This window comes from Cydia amplana, chromosome 16, assembly GCF_948474715.1.
Source record: "Cydia amplana chromosome 16, ilCydAmpl1.1, whole genome shotgun sequence".
Classification (NCBI taxonomy): domain Eukaryota; kingdom Metazoa; phylum Arthropoda; class Insecta; order Lepidoptera; family Tortricidae; genus Cydia; species Cydia amplana.
The window spans coordinates 14,118,742-14,136,742 of NC_086084.1; the positions used below are offsets into that span (position 1 = coordinate 14,118,742).

The 18,001-nt window shown below is 33.5% G+C and overlaps 2 protein-coding genes across 4 annotated transcripts in view; both read left to right on the forward strand.

The window, feature by feature from the left end:
• Nucleotides 1-1,830: 1,830 nt before the first annotated feature.
• LOC134655064 (nose resistant to fluoxetine protein 6-like) lies at nt 1,831-12,247 on the forward strand. Of its 3 annotated transcripts, none has more exons than XM_063510526.1 (12): nt 1,831-1,938; nt 2,555-2,694; nt 3,359-3,689; nt 4,144-4,246; nt 4,387-4,477; nt 6,774-6,937; nt 7,304-7,483; nt 7,994-8,173; nt 9,118-9,268; nt 9,534-9,714; nt 11,391-11,533; nt 11,959-12,247. In XM_063510526.1, the coding sequence occupies exons 1-12, from the start codon at nt 1,845-1,847 to the stop codon at nt 12,115-12,117; spliced, it is 1,917 nt and encodes a 638-aa protein (XP_063366596.1). In that variant the 5' UTR covers nt 1,831-1,844; the 3' UTR covers nt 12,118-12,247. The 3 variants fall into 3 exon arrangements, with proteins under 3 accessions (XP_063366596.1, XP_063366595.1, XP_063366597.1); XM_063510525.1 differs by having other exon boundaries at nt 4,387-4,474; nt 6,771-6,937; XM_063510527.1 differs by having other exon boundaries at nt 3,359-3,677; nt 4,387-4,474; nt 6,771-6,937.
• A 1,092-nt stretch (nt 12,248-13,339) lies between these two features.
• Nucleotides 13,340-18,001, forward strand: part of LOC134655115 (E3 ubiquitin-protein ligase Nedd-4) — a 48,885-nt gene continuing 44,223 nt past the window's right edge. Inside the window, exons 1-2 of the mRNA XM_063510576.1 lie at nt 13,340-13,980; nt 17,274-17,353. Of these exons, the coding sequence (XP_063366646.1) occupies nt 13,828-13,980; nt 17,274-17,353 (233 nt within the window). The 5' untranslated portion in view covers nt 13,340-13,827. The remainder of the gene's footprint in view (nt 13,981-17,273; nt 17,354-18,001) is intronic.

An 18,001-nucleotide genomic window follows, 5' to 3' on the forward strand; every position in this document is an offset into this window, starting at 1 on the left:
AACAGGAAAACTGTTTCTATTGAGTTATTTTCGCTTTTATCGACTTAAAACACTATAAATGTCAACATGACAAGAGGTGAGGATGACATCGACTAAACTACCGTAGTGATGCACTAAGTCTCGATTATGTATCTCAAAAATCTAATGATTTTAATAAAATAAAAGTTTTCACGTTAAATTTTACAAATATAAAATTTGAAAAAAAAAAAACATACTTTGTAAAGTAAAAAATACAACGTGTTTTTTTTGATTTCCGTTAATTTCAAGGGTGCATTCCTGATCTTAAATCAAGTAACTTTCTCAAAGACACCGATATTCTAATTAACTCCATTTCGGAGATAATCAATAATTTATTTTTTTCCTATAAGGCCTCTACAAGCGTCTACACTTGCCTTAGGGCCGGTTTACATATTGATTAGTGTTTAGAATGAGTTAATACATTTGCTACTAAACTTAAGTACAATCTCGGTCAATCGATGTTCGAAATGACATTGATATGTCACAGATTTCAATTGTTTGGTTGAGTTAAATGTAATGCCCGTGTTACAACAACGCTACATGCTACATTTAATTACTTTTAAACTTTTTTTTTGTAAAAAAGCAAATTAAAAAAAAAATTGCAAATGAACTATGCCATTTAGTTATCTTAAACGTACTTAACCATAACCTGAAGTTAACGGAATTCAACAGTTGTTAGTAACAAATACTATGTACAAGCTCTATATTTTATTTAATATGCTAAGAGCGGTTTCGCACTACGTCCGATCCGAATCCGATCCGAACCCGTGAAAATATGGGTCTAGAAAACTCGGACCGAATTCGGATATTCGCTTACGCACTAGTCCTATCTGAACCCGTGAAAATATGGGTCTAACTCGGATCGAATTCGGATATTCGCTTACGCACTAGTCCTATCCGAACCCGTGAAAATATGGGTCACAAAAAATATGGAATGGATGCCTGCCGCTTCACGTCACCCAGCCGCATACCCCGCCCGCCCCGCTGCCTCTCTGCTCGTACGCAGCTCGGCTTTAACTCGGACGCAGTGCGCGAGCGTTCATACAAATAATACTAAGGCTACTTCGGTCCGTCAAAAATCTTCTCCTGAATGGAGATTCCAGAATAATGGAAAGAAATCGGATGACGGAGATCGGATGTAGTGCGTAACTTACCATAGAAATAGTTCTACGGTTATATTTTCACGGGTTCAGATCGGATTCGGATCGGACGTAGTGCGAAACCGCCCTAAGGGTCTACTTGAATTAATATACCTGCTTATGAGGCTACTGTAAACATCTTAAGCGTTGTTTTTAAAATAGCAAATATGTTTGTTGAAATAAACCATTCGATTAATGTGACTTTAAAGACCTATTGCTCATTCCTTATATGGATGCAGTTAAACGAAACTGTGTCAACCCACAAAATCTTAAAGACGGATTAACCGATCATGTTCGCTATAGTTTTTGGACTTAAGGAACTGAATTGTTTATTGCAGAATGTACAGTAAAAAAAATCTAAAGCAAGTCACGAGACTTGAAAGATTTAACTACAGGATATACATACTTCGTATAAACAAAACTTTTTTCGGTAGTTATAATAGTTTTGGTATACAGCATTATTAACAGAGCTGTTAGATAACTAAAATCTCATGACAAATCCTGAACATTTTTGATTAAAGTATCTTGAAATCGATTATATCATAATGGCGACATGAGGGTTGACTCAGTATTGTGCCGGTGTCCATGTTTACTTGCCAACCGTCGGCGCGGGCGCCGAACGCCTTAGATGTGCTAAAGAAATAGAAAAATAAATTAATCCGGCAATATCTTTATAAGACTAAAATCATGGAAATTGGAAATATAATACTATCGTGTGTCTTGGTTTTATGTGCGTGTTTTCAAAAAAAATCGTGTTTAAATTTATCATATAAGATTTCTGGTAAGTATCATTTAATTTAAGAATAAATTTACTTCAATTTTAAAATATTGGTACATTCGGGTAAGAGAAGAAATATCGGCAAATTATCAAAAATGTATCACATTAATCACACAGCCACAATATTTTTTTATTTTTATTGGTAGTATTTTTTTTATTCACCATTAGATGTACTCTTCACATACTCTTTATATAACAATAAACTTATAAAACATAAATTATTTACAAACATCACCATGTGTAATATAATAAAAATTCAAATCAAGTATCATTCATTTTCAGGCAACAGTTTAATTTTTTTATAAATATCAAATGTCTTCAAGCTGAACCTTTTTTTTAAATCTATAATTTTATTTTAACAAAAACCTATGTTTACGATGTATACAATGTTTATTTTTACATCGATGCTAGAAATCGGTTACTTAATGATCTCATCTCCGTTTAGCCCCATGATCAACTGGTAGAGAATGCCTTTAGGCATTAAGTCTGCTATTTGTACATTTTATATGTATTTTGTGCAATAAAGTTTATATAAATAAATAAATGATGTCATGAATTTTAAGTTTATCGTGGAATATAATTTGTAGTTATACGTAATATTATTTATATTTATTTTTAGATGAAGATTATTATAAATTACCAGAACTCTTCGCTTTAGATAACTATGAAAAATGCTTGTCTCAAAAAGATACAGTTTACTGTGTGGGTACTTTTGAATTACAAACATCACAACCCTCTCAAGTCTTCGACAAATTAAAGGTACTTATCTTGTTTCTTTTTACTATTGATTTAAGTGTTGTATTTCCCCTGTATTATATTTTGTGTGCTCTATAGAATTATAATGTACTAGCCTTTGCCCGCGACTTCGTCTGCGTGGAGTTAGTAATTTGGGTAGCTTATTTTTACCCAATCTGCTTTTTAACAATTCCCCATACAAACTTCCACCCCCTTTTCACCCCCTTAAAGGGAGATTTTTGGGATAAAAACTATCCTATGTCCTTCCCCGGAACTCAAACTATCTCTATACCAAATTTCAACTAAATCGATTTAGCGGTTATTGATTGCCCATACAAATTTTCACCCCCCTTTTCACCCACTTAAGGGGTGAGTTCTGAGATAAAAAGTATCCTATGTCCTTCCCCGGCACTCAAACTATCTTCATACCAAATTTCAAATAAATGGGTTCAGCGGTTTAAGCGTGAAGAGGTAACAGACAGACAGACACACTTTCGCATTTATATTATTAGTATGGATTAAATAACAAAATATATAGCTGGTCAACCAAATCTTGTCAGTAAAAAAAGGCGCGAAATTCAAATTTTCTATGGGACGATATCCCTTCGCGCCTACATTTTTCAAATTTGCCGCCTTTTTCTACTGTCAAGATCTGGTTGACCAAGTATAAATTCGTTTTATTTTTCAGAAACTCACAGAAGATACTATTATAAACTTTAATCATACAAAATTATATAGAGGCGTTTGTTTAGGTAGCATCGGAAAATGTGCTATCAATGAAACAGTACCGTTAGAAAAGTCCTTCGAACATTGCATCGACCAGGAGATAAGAAAAGACTTCAATCTTCGTGCTCATTTATCAGAATTTGATTATTGCAAACATAGAGAGGACAAAAGAAAATTCGATACGTTAGACCGAATCTTTATATTGTATATTTGTACAATAGTACTCTTAAACTTCATTGGCACGACTTATGACGTGTGTCACAAGGATGGAAGGTCAACAGGTGAGTATATAAGTGCATTATAAATGTAGGCAATTAGAAAAACCATAAGTTCAAAGATTAAGTTCGGTGACAATAATTACACAGAGGTAAACATCAGTAATTGATTGATTATACCTAATTGAGATTTTATCCGATATCCGGATTAGAGTCAAGAATAAAACAATTAAAAACTATGGCAAACGAACGTCATCACCATTATTCTCTTCAATTTTTTATTATCTCTTAATAGAGTCTGTAATTTACAAACAAGTCAAATCAGCTATTACTCTTTATTAAATATTAAGATTGAGAAAAATACTGTGACGGAACAATGAATACATCTTCTTTTGTTAAGATTAAAATGATTCTAAAATAATTGAAAGTGCAAAAACATGTTTGATCTCAATATTTTCGTCAATGGTGATTTTATAGCCGTTGTGTAAAATTGAATTTATTTCTAAAATCCAATTTAATATTTTCGTTACAGGGAATTCGTGGATTATGGCGTTTTCTCTACGCAATAATTGGAGAAAGCTAACAGATAATGTAGGAACATCGGGACAGACTTTTCAGTGCTTTCACGGAATGAGGTACATAGGTAGTTATTAATAACTAGTATTTACGTTACATATATGCTTGATATTAAAAATAGCTAAATATTAATATAAAATTAAATTTTCAACAGCAAATGTTTCATAAAACCATCTTGAATCTCTGGTTTTTTTTTCAGGGCTATATTAACAATATTAGTACATTTTGCACATACAATAATGGCTCTTATTATGGGTTTTATCCCAAATCCAAGATACGTGGAATTGGTAAGTCTTCATTAAGTATGCTTGCGGGTTTACTAATGAATGGGCCAAAAACGTTTCCCAAAGTATCACATCCCAAACTATGTTTCCCAAATTATCATTTCCCAAAAAAATGTTTGGCAAAACAACTTATCGCAATTTTTCAGTTAGCAATAGTCTTTTTTGGCAAGTTATTGTTTAGCAAATAATTACTTGGTCAAGTTTCATTTTACCAAGTATTATTTAGTCAAATGTATCATTAAGCATAACTTACATGTCCCAAAATATTACATAGCATACCATTTACATACCAATAGAGGGCCTGCAGTATTTTTATTTTTGCTTTCATTTGAAATACTTTATCATTTTGGTTATGTTTTACGCGAACGGATGTAATTTGTTGAACCATGAACAATAATATTTCTGCAATAATATTTTCTAAAATTATATAAGGACCTAAAATAAAAATTAAGTAATTAAGATTCGGTAATCAATGGGATTGGCCGGTCAAAGTATTTAGCAGATGGCGCCATCTGCTAAATACAGCATAGATTGCTCTGTCAATCCCTAGAATTGTGTCAAATTCTTGTTTTTTATATAGAATTTTATGCCCTAGATGCCAGCCCTTTAAGCCAAATCTCACAGAACTCAACTAGAGAAGGGGCAAGCCCCGGCAAGCTATGATGGTGCCATCTATGCAAACCATTGATAGTTGCCAATCCTATTCAGTGTAGTGTAACTGGTAAAGCGGTATCCAGACGGGATGATCAAATCGATCGATTTGATCAGAAGTGAAATTGACTTGATTTTGACATTTTGATGATTAAAAATTTAAAAAACATAGTAATTTTTTTGGTACTGCATTGTACCTAACTTAATTTATGAAGATTACCCCCAATCTGCATTACACAGAACTGTGATTTTTTTGTATTATTTCCAGTCAGAATCACGAGCTCTTTCGACCCTAATACGAGAAAAAAAGTGTCCCCAAAATTTCATACAAATGCACCAAAAACTTGTGGACATTTTTTCTCAGTTAGAATGGAGAAAGCTACTGATTCTGAGTAGAAATATTATATCAATTCAAAATTCTAACAGAATGAAATTAGGTTCAAATTTAAATAGAGATGCCTATTTGCCAAATTTGCGAAGTGACAATTTGAGCAAACATCTTTTTGGAATATAATATTAGCCAATAAAAAACGTTTGCTAAATAAGTTTTTGTCCTAATAACATTTGACAAAGTAAAATCATGCCAAATGATAATTTGACCAAATAAGTTATATGCGAAGTGTAACTTTGCTAAAGGTTCCTTTGGGAAATGAAACTATTGCGATAAGTTTGTTGGGAAGTGAAATTTGGCGAAATGTATTTGGGCCAAACGGAAGTACACCATGCTTGCGTTATTCCTTAATTAATCAATCTTAAACTCTCAATAGGTACTTACTAAAGATCACATATACAATCGCAAGAATTGCATGAACAAATAAACAAACTGACATGGGATACTCCACGCTAGAGATGCCCCGAATAGTGGTTATGGCCGAATACCGAATACCGAATATTCGGCCCCTCTCTCGGCAGAATACCGAATATTCGGCGACTATTTTTGGTTATTTTTATTGTGCAATTTTTCTTTTTAAGTAGGTGCAACAGATATTCGGTATTCGGCCGAATAGTAGGCAACATTCGGCCGAATACCGAATATTCGGCAAAGTGGCCGAATAGGCCGAATACCGAATAGTTGCCGAATATTCGTGGCATCTCTACTCCACGCAATAATATCTGTATCAATAATATCAACATTAAAAGCTAGTTTGTAAATCTGAAAAGCATCAGATTTTGATGACCATGAATTGGAATTTTATTAAATTTTGACTTTACGTAACAAGGCTAAGACCCATTTGGCATACAGCCACTATTGCATTCACGTAACGAAGTTAGTAAAATCTACATTATAAGGTACCTAACCTACTTTTATTATTGCTCTTGAGTGTTCTTTGGCTACTAATAAAAACCTTAGCAACTTCGACGGCTAAGTATGTGAGCAACCCATGAGGTTTAAATTCAAAGAATTGTATGTTTAGTGTTTAAAATATTCTGCTTGTTTAATTAATTGATTTATTTTACGTTTTAATCTATTTTTTTTATACTTAATACACTGTAATATACTTAATAATTGTTTATAAGTATTGTATCAGCGCTGCAATCTTAGGCTGCAATTAATTCCATAAATAAATTTAAACCTAAAATACATCTAATAAATGTATTGTGTAAAATGATGTATGCCTTTATAACATTAAAATTAATCTACTTTCAGATCGGTGACCGACCTGAATTTGTAATATTCTTCAATGGGACTGTTGTTATTCAAACATTTATTGTGATCACCAGCTTTTTAAGAACGATGAAAACGTTTTGGCAAGCTGATCACGGAAAACTAAGCTACATCAGTGTCTTCGAGGCTGTTATCGAAAGGTATATTAGGTAGGTACAGCGATTATATTATCATTTTTGTAATAAGTTAATAACTCATTTATTTTATATTTTATGAACTTATGTGTTTAAGGCATTAACTAATTCCTAAAATAATTTTATCACTTATACTTGTTAAAATGCTTATTGTTTATTGCAATTGCCTTCCTCGAAAAATGGTTAATTTAAGAAAATATATACTCAAAGTTACTCATCTATATATTTGGGATGTTACTGAAAAAAAAGGCAATAAGGAAACAAATTAATACAGATTTAGATTAATATACCTAGATGTTTTTAAAAAACTTTAACAGCGTGTTCAATTATTTAAATGATTGGTAATAATTCATATTACTATATTTTATGTTTGATTTCCAGAATAAGCCCTTCCTTTATTACCGCGATTGGCCTATCAGCGACGCTCGTGCCCCACTTAAGTGATGGCCCACTGTGGAAGAAGCACGTAGAAGGTGAAGCAGAGATTTGCCGTACCACTTTTTGGCGCCAATTGTTCCTTGTGCAGAATATCTATCCACCCAGCTGCCATCCTCAGGCATGGTAAATGGATTGCAGGGCGATCATCTCATTAAGCAACATCTTTTTTTTTTTATATTTTTTAGTTTTAATTTCCTCCAAGTTTAATAGAAACCCATCGTTACAATAAGCAACGAAATGGATTAAATTAATCAGTTTTTACTTACTTAAAAGCATTAATGCATTAGCAAATCATAATTGAAATCAGAGATTCTTACGCACCCCCTAGTGAAAGCTGCAATTTTTGGCAGAGTTTTTAAAATATAGAATAATTTCATTAAAACAATTGAATCATACAATTCAGTACATATTATTACAATATATAATTTAATTGTACATATTATTGTAGGTACTCAACAGATATTTCGCAGTAAATTTTCATATTTTAGTCAAGGGTGTTAAAACTTTGAACTATTTCATTATATTATATTACGAAATAACTCAAATATGAATCATATCATTAGAATCATTCGTTACATATTACTGTTCTTAATATTATACTGACACAAGTTTGTATTATATTGTTCTCAACAGGTATTTAGCAGTGGATTTTCAAGTATATCTTTTAACAACTGTAATTACCATATATATAGTACGAAGAAAAGATGAAATTCCGAAAATTTTGATGCGTCTACTTATGACATCATTGGGTTTATTATTTTTTATAGTTTACTTCCTAGAACTGAAGCCAAGTTTACAAATCATGAAACCAGAGTAAGTAAATACTATGTGTAAATATTTAATATTTAAGTAAGTAAATAATAATGCCTTGTTAAGGTTAGTTCGTTTGTATTTGTATGTAGGTACCAACTTACTTTTTGTACAGATAGAACAAGTACCTATCTAAGATATATTATGTAATAGATATAAGTGTATGGATTGGATTCTGGTACTTTAATTTAAACATGTCTCTATGTCAAACATGCCACAAAGCGTAAAGTTTAACTCTATCACTTTAATTAGTTCTTCAATAGCTAAATATAAGTACCTACAAAAGGGAAGCAAATTTATATAATTGACCGAAGCGAAGCGAAGGTCTACGTTTTGACTCGGGCATTTTGCTTTTGTATGTCCGGATGTTCTCCTCTACAGGTCACAATTCTCAACCGATTCTTGTGAAATTTTGTGACCAGATTCTATGAGTAAATAATTTTTTTTTGTCGATCCCGTTTTTTGAAATTTTCAAAAATGGAGGAGTTGTGATACCTCGCGCTTAAACAAATAGTCGTATCGATATCATAAGAGTATTTTCTTTTTGAGACATATTTACATAGTAAATGGCAAAAAATGCAGAAAAATTGTATTGCTGGTTTAGGCGGTATTTAGATATTTAGTTTGTACTCGAGAATGAGTAGCCGAATTTCGTCAGCTTAGCTAAGAACTATCATGGCGCATTTTGTAAACAATCGCTTTTTTTTGTATGCACACAGAAAGTCTGGGTTCGATCCCCAGTAAGACATAACTTTTTGTATTTTTTTTTTCACTTAAACTTCGTATTTTTTTTTAATAAATTAAAATCTTTGTATTGTTGATTGATCAAACCGCTGTGTGGCGCTGTCATCGTGCACGGTCCCAATAAGCTATGCTCGCTAGTTATTTAGGATATAAAATAATTATATTTAAGATATTGGTTAATGAAACCAACCTTCTATTTTTAGAAACCTTCTGAATTCCTTCAAGTTCGAAAAGTCTTTTCACTTGCTGTATCAGTCTTTGTGGGGCAACTTACCTTCGGCCATCGTTGGTATACTGACTGCATGTATTTACATGCATGTTAAATCTTCAAAATTGGATCTGAAAAGCAATAAAGTAGGTTTACTACTAAGTTGTCAACTTTTTTTTCGTGTGATTTTTTTTCGTGATCAATATTGTCTGCAATACGTAAATGAATGAAATAATAAAAATAAAAAACCTAGTCGATGTTAAAGTTACTACTTTTTAAAATCAGTTAAAAAATGTTCTCAATTTCTATACCTTTTTATTAATTTTGCATTAAAAGAAAACGTTCACTTTTCTACAGCCGTTTGGCCTCTATTTCGGTCACTAAACACTGATGCCCTCTGTTTATTTTCAGTTATTCGTCTACGCATTTAAACTGTCGATACCTACAGCTTTTGCATACGCTTTTTTGGGTATTTTTTTGACGTTTACTATGACATCACATTTGACCGTGTCGGTTTACGCTACCATCGACAAGCCGACGTATGCTGTCATCATGGCTATCTTTATTTTAGGATGCACCTTTAAGATTGACGGTATGGTATAAATCCTACACTCACACTTTTTTAGTTTTGCTCAATTTACTCTGCTTTTGCTCTGATAAGCTTAGTTTCAATGATTACCGTTTATTTTGTCTCCTAAGTCCAAAATGCCTAATGTATTTAACGTCTTAATATTTTCTATTAATATGCTCATATTACTTCTTATATTCTTGTTTTATTACTTATAGATTTGACTACTAACAGAATAGGAAATATATATGTATTACCAAGAAACATACACTAACGTAAGGAAATACACCGACCTAAAAACTTATTTAAAAAATTGTGATCATATCACGAGTATCATGTTCTTCACTGTATCTCGAGTCGAGACTTACATGCCTCGGAGTTGTTTAATAGTGTGTTAGGTACCACTGTTTTAGTAGGCTTGACACGTGCGTAGTGTTCACGCAGCAGGTTACATGCCATAATGGGCTCTGGCCGAGGTTTAGACAGGGTTCAAGTACAGTTCAAGACGCTGTTAATTTATAATTTGATCTAATACGTAGTATAACTTTATGCATAATCATTTTTTATTCAATAACTCATCGCTAAATCATTTTTGAAGTGAAAACTTCTTTAGCGGCGCTGTGCACTTTTTGTGATGGGGAAAAAATGTTAAACTCGCGAGAGCGTAAGACATAAGACGTAACCCTCTCTTTCTACCGCGCGGCGAAAATGTATGCCTGAGTGAGCCTGCTGTTTCGTTTTTATTCACCAAAGAACTTTAGTCATAATGTATCATGATCAGAGATCGCTTTTTAGCGATAAGACCGCCTGTTGTTTAACCTCTTCTTCCTGTATTATCTGTATTGTTTTCTGTAATGAGGTGTGCAATAAAGAGTATTTGTATTGTATTGTATTGTAATCAGGTCAATTGTTTAAAATTGGACTTTCATATTAAGCAATAAAGCTCAATGTTCTAATCTTGTACTGGCTGAAATACGAGAATCTCACATTTATATTCTAACTTTATATCACTCAAATATAATTCAATAAAGCTACATCTTGATCAAGTGAACTTTAGTACTGGTGAATAAAACTCAAATTATCATGAACAAATATATTTAGATGCGAGGTCTGCAAGGTAACTTTACAATTTCTATTCGAATTTTAATCAATTAACGCTACAAATTTAAGTTCACTGACCAGCAATTTCGGAACTAAAGTTTATAGATAGAAAGGAGGATCAATTATACATAGTGCTGCAGATATTTTGGACTAGTCATTGAGTTTTCATTTCTGTCAGCACTCCCGGAGTGCAACCCGTTGTTTTTTTTTTCACTGTTTTCCCAATTCTGTAGGGTTTATGAGGTATATCCCTCTCGGGATATAAAATACACCTAATTTACAACGCATCTGTATATTGGAATGTGAAAATCAGCCAGCTATCTTTAAATATAAATAAAAAAATATATCACAGAATTGATTAAGTTATATTAGAAATAAGTACAGTAATTTTATTTTTATGTTTAAATTAATGTTTTTGATTTGATTTTCATTTTATCACGCATGATTTGCCTCGTGAAATTTGAATGTTTCAATAATAAAGTTTAAATTAATTAATATAGATAGATAGAAAGGGATGCAGTACTTCTACCTAAACATTAAATACATAATACATATACAGGAGGCGAAGTGAGAAAAACTTATATATTTTGATTTTTCAGATATATGCCGCAGCGTTATAGAATGGTCAGGATGGGTAGTATTAAGTCGACTATCTCTTTCTGCTCTTCTAATGCATGTTATAGTAAACAGGGTCTTGGTATCGAACAGACTGTATCCTCTTAATGCATCTGTAGCAAATGTAGTAAGTATTTACTATTTACATTGAGATATTCCTAATTCCTATGTAAAGACTTGTGATTTTTAGTGGAATAAAAAATGAATTAAATACAGCCGCCATCAGATATATCAGGATGGCCAAAGTTCGTGCATGCACTTTAACGTCTTGATAATAGAGGCTATTTTTCCTCTGGCTTTTATTCCCTGCAATTTTGCACAGGGTGAATATGCGAATGTAATGTAATACAGGCTTTGTTTGTTCAGATATTTGTGAAAACCTTGGCCTTTCCAGTGTATATGATGTTGACTGTACAGCGTTAGTATTAAACTACTCCACTGTAAAAAATGAGTTAAAAAAGAAGTTTATTTAAAAACGCGACTACGGCCCTTACTTATTTATTTTTATGTTTACATATTTTACAAAAAATATAATTATATATTTTTTTCCAGATGGCGGATGGAATTAGCGTGTCAGTCCTAACCTTCTTGTTTTCTGTGCCGTTATGCCTGATGGTGGAATATCCATTCATACATATCTATAATAAGGCTACGGAACATATTAAATCTCCTGTCGTAGCCAATGGCAACGGGAGAACAAAAGACAATTAAATTGATGACGTAATCGTAAAACGTCATAGGGTAATTATATAGCCAGGGAACACATTGTTAAAAATGGGATACTTAATTTATTATTCTGTATTGAATTATGGATCATTGTTATTAAAACGCATTAATACTTTGTCTTGTTTCATTAAAAAAAAAAAACAATGTTTTGCACACGTTAGCTTATTTCTTAATTACAGGAATACTGTTTTCACCTCAGCAGCTCGAACAAGGGTACTTTGATTCTTAAAAACAGTGAGCAAAATGCGATTTTGCTCACTGAGTGAGACAAAATGACATTCAAGTGACCTTTATAGTCAAATGTCATTTCAACATGCGGGGTCTAATAAAAGTTCGAAATACTTGGGTTCTATTATCTCTGTCCCTTTCACACTGTTAGCAAAAAGAAACAGACAAAACAAAGTTAAAACGACATTCAACAGTATATTCACGGTTTATAATAGACCCCCGAAAAACTTCAGACCGCATCGTTCCAAACCACGTACGAGTATGAATTCTTAATAATTAATAAATAACAATAAAGTTTAAGATTTGATAAAAACTAATAAAATACTATATTTCCGGTATTTTATTGTACAATTAAAATAACGAACTCAAAAAATACACAGATCATCACACAAAATTAATTATTTTACTTTTAAGAATTTCTACCACAGTTGACAAATAGTACGTATCCGCAATTCGGACCGTATCTTACAAAGATTTTTTTTACAAAAAAAAGTTGTCGATTGAAGTGTCAGTTAATGTTTGTTATTTCTGTATTATTTTAATGGGATTTATTATTACGTTTTGTTTTTGTGTTCCATTGCGGTAATTAAACTTAATTGTTTGATATCTTAAGAAAACATGAGTGCAGGTATTAAGTGATGAAGAAGGATTACATTTTTCAAGTTGTCTAATAGGTATGTTCTCACTGCGCTGAGGTGAAAAATGTTGTGTACTACACGAGATCAAAGTTATTTACATCTCGTGCGCTTTTGAGTCCCTTACTACGCTCAAGATTCTAAATTAGATTCACTCGCTACGCTCGTGAATCTATTATAGAATCTTTCGCTTGCACGGGACTCAAAATAAGCACTCGAAGAAATATCAAACTTTGATCACTTGTTGTACAAATAACTATTTTACTAATATTAGGTAGGTAGGTATACTATAGAAAAACTAATTGTAAATATGTAAATGTGTTCCTGATGATGATAAAAAGAGATTTTATCTTATTTCATGTTAATCTTCCCAATGTATGTAAATGAAGACACTGCACCGTTACAAATACAGATAACAATTTTCAGCCGTAACGGGCCTCACCTAGTCACCAAAAAAATCTTTACTTTTCATCTTCAATCATCTATAAACACGAAAACAATTGCTGCAATATGTGTACATCGCTTATCAAGGGAAAATATAATCTATTGTTGAAAACATTGAGTTTAAAATTGATTAATAAGTATGGTACGTAGGATACAGTTATCACTGCAATGTTAATTGTATACGCTGACTTCTTTTATCGCGCCCATTTCTTGCCCTGATAAGATATGAGCAGTCATATGGCTCACTCTACGTCTTTAGAGTGTCTTACGTGCTATTTATTATACGAAATCCATTGTTTTAATTGAAAATAGTTTTCCTAGTGCTTTAAAGTAATGGTGCAGTGCTGTGGTGTGAGTTTGTGGGATGAATTAAAATTTGATATGCAAAATGAGTGACATGGCTGGAGTTATGCATGCTGCAAGGTTCACGGAGATTACTGCGAGTCCAGAGGCGCCCCGCAGTCGCTCCTCATCCTGGTCCTCATGGCGACGGCCTAGCCGGCTGCCTAGGCCTGAACCACGGTTATCCTTGCAGTATCAGGTAACTTAAACTTGAGTGACTTGCTTGACCTATAATGTTAGTGTAACGGTAAACATATAATAAATACATAATTATAGTATCCTAAAATCTATTAGATGACTACAGGAGTGACAGTTTTCGTTTATATTTTCAACTAAGTGCTCAGATAAATAATTATCATGACGTGTTGCTACTGATTACGTGAAGACATATCAGTTTAATCATCAATAATATAATAAACTGATCACAACAATTGTCAACCATTATTGGCATTTACTTGACAGGAAACAGACCTTCATGTTATAAGTATTAAAATAATAATAATTCAGCCTACTAAATACGTCCCACTGCTGGGCACAGGCCTTTAGTCCCCACGGTAGCCCAAAGCGTATTGGGGACTTAACATACACCATTAAATTTCGTCGCGGACTTATGCAAAAACAAAAAGTTTTAGGTGCTTCAATTTGTAAAATCAAGTATCAGTACTAATAAAAATCAAAAGTAATTAATGCTAAATAGAGAGCCTATTTTGACGACGCGAGACATTGATGTCGCCCTAAGTAAGTACGTAGTGATCTAGTGATTTATCGAGACGTTGTTCGAGTGCGGAATATTCAATAGTCTAATTATCCGTCAGGATTATCTAGTGTGAAGATATAACCGATATAACGTCTGGCTCATTATACAATCCCGAAAATAAAAGCTCTAAATTTAAAATTGTGTCACGTCCTCTAATGGCCTGATTTATGATTATGAATATTTATGAATTAGTTGCTAACGTGAATCCTTTAAACAATGTATATAAAGCTTCACTTAGGTACTTTACGTCAAATGGAACTCGCTACCAGGCCACATTAACAGTTACAGATTTAAATAAAACAAATTAAATTCCACTACGTCAGGGGTTCCCAAAGTGGGGGGCCAGCCCCCCTAGGGGGGCGCGCCCACGTTTTAAGGGGGGCACGGAGCCTTGGGAAATTTGAACACGATTGCCTAATAGTTCTCCGTTTCCTTGCATCGAAACGAAAAGGGGGGCGTGGGAACTACATTTTAGGCAGCAGGGGGGCGTGCCTAAAAAAGTTTGGGAACCCCTGCATTAGGTACTAGGTACTGCCAGGATTCAGCATCGGCTCTATCTTGGGTACTGCTCACCCAAGTACTCATCAAGAAGAGTCGGATTACCTAAACAGTGTGTGCCTATGTTGCACCAAACCTGAGTTCCACTAGGTACAGCCAGGGTTCACCATCAGCTCTTATCTTGGGAACTGCTCCCCTAAGTGCTCATCAAATAGTTTCGAATTACCAAAACAGCGTATGCCTATGTTGCACCAAACCTGAGTTCCACTAGGTACTGACAGGGTTCAGAGTCATTATATAATAACATAAATAAATGTAATTAAAAAAAAGTAATCCTAATAAAGAAACTTCTGAAAAAGTCACAAGAGCGCCATCTAGTTGCTGGTGTATCACATTCATATTCTGTATAACTCATTCATAGCGCACTCAATCTGTTTATTTGTTTGGGAATCAAAATTCAAGTCATACCGAATCTATTTGCTTTGCGGATTAGAAAACTTTAGAGGTTCCTTTTTTATAATATAACTAGCTGAGGTACCCGGCTTCGCTCAGAGAGTTGACATGTGATTGTGTGGTAGTTGTAAAAAAAACAAATGGCCCCCAATATTCCAGCATATTCCACAACATTCGAGTGTTCTGGAATATTCTGTAATGATTTGGGATGTTCTCGAACATTCGATAACATTCCAGAATGTTCTGAAATGTTGTGGAATGCTCTCGAATGTTCTGAACTATTCTAGCAATGTCTAGCCTCTGAGGCCCGAGACACCACACCAGGTACAAATTTTAGTAGGTATATATTTCACAATCTATTCTGAACTTTCGTTTATTAAGTTAAGGTTCAAAATTCAAAAACAAAACAACTGTTTCTGGGTCTGGGCTAAACTTTCAGCCCTTATATCTTCAAAAGCACACCCTTCAGGTAAAAACGGGAAACTTATTCATGGACGGGAGATAGAGGGCTACCACACCATATTACTTTCTTGATCGTATCGGGACACTACACAGTACACTTTCTTTTATAATATATATTGATTATAGAGACATCACTAAAACAGGATTATGTTTTATCATAATCGAAAACTTTCGTTTAACGGAACGTTATGCGTAAAAAAAAAATACAGTCACAAAATATTCTGTCATTCGGTTGTCAGAAAGAGTGAATAATTTTCTCAATTTTTTAGTTTTTTGTTTGTATTTTTACACGATTCTGTTGAGAATTAGTGCAGTTTTGATGTTTAGATCTTAGATTTGATAATTGTTAACTAATTTCATATGTTATTAACGTGTGAACTGAGTTGTGAGGAGTTGCCGATCAAACGACGTGTCATAAAACAGATTGCTTCCAACCTTATGACTTACAAGGAATGTGGATTATTTCTCATTTCGTTTGATAATTAGTTTATTTTCACATGGGTGATGGCTTGGCAGTCGGACACGCGTGTAAGTAGCATATAAAAGTATTCCCTCGAAAAATCAAAACGGTAAACATGATGACACAAATTTTGTGACCAATTTATTAGTTGTAAACACGTTTTTTCGATCAATCACTGTTTCTGCGAGTACAAAATACATTTGTAACATATGAAAAGATAATTTAACAGTACGTTACCGTAAATAACTGTGTTATTATAAAAGTCTGCTGGGAGATTTCCTATTTTAGTTGTTTTGATCTTTGAAGTGTATGTAGTTGTAGGTGGTAGGTATATAAGCCATTTAATAGGATTTGCCTTATAACTTTGGCATATTTGCTAAAGCTAGAATCGCTGCTCTATATCTATTTAAGGCAGGTGACACAATTACTTCAGATCTTTAGGTATTAGAGCATACTAAATTATAATTTTTTTATTTACTAACAAAGGTGTGACCTTGGTGAATTCATGTTATCATTGGATTTGCAAGACACCAATATGATTTGTGTTTAAACAACTGTGGACTTGAAGAGTGTAATAGCTGTGTTGTTAATATTTGAATAATAAAAGCTTAGCAATTGAACAAACGGTAATATTTCCTAGACATTTTTTTTTCAATGTATCTTTAATGATTGGTGTGATTACATTGATAATATTGTATTGTACTTCAGGTGATTTCTAGAAAATGCTACATAAACATATATATGTGATTAACACACATATAACTGCCGTTACTGGGATTCAAACTCTAGATTCTAGATTTATAGGCAGGGCACTATCGACTAGGCTAGGATTTAGTTTAAGTAGTGCACCTTTATGTTTCAGACTGATGAAAACAGCTTCTTGCTTCGCTTGCGGATCATAGGAGCGTATTCATTGGCCAAAAAGGACATCTTTGGTGCCAGGTGAGCTTTTTATTATATATTTTTCTATTTAGTTAATGGAATACCTCTCAAAACCCTCAAAAAAGATATAACATCTGATTATGGCTAAAACACATGCCCACGTTTGCACCTCGTCCGCGTGGTGTTAGTAATTTGGGTAGCTTATTTTTTATCCAATCTGCTTTTTATCGATTCCCCGTACACACTTCCACCTCCCTTTTCACCCCCTTAAAGGATGACTTCTGGGATAAAAACTACCCTATGTCCTTCCCCGGGACTCAAACTATCTCTATACCAAATTTCAACTAAATCGGTTCAGCGGTTTAAGCGTGAAGAGATAACAGACAGACAGACACACTTTCGCATTTATAATATTAGAATGGATTCTGTGACTGAATGTAAGATGACAGTATATGCGTTATATATGCGTGAACGTCAACCGAAGAACAAGGCTTACCTAAACGTTATTATTATTTATCTTTAAGGGCTATGATAACTCATAATGTGACTCACAACCGCATTACAATGCTCAGCGAAACATTCACGGGGCTACCCCTATAATTATCAAGTGTGTGTGATGTAGGCACTCGCTTGCTATCTGAGCGAACAAGGTGCTCATAAATATCGGAACGCGCCTATAAGCTCCTGTGAATGATCTCTATGCCTTTC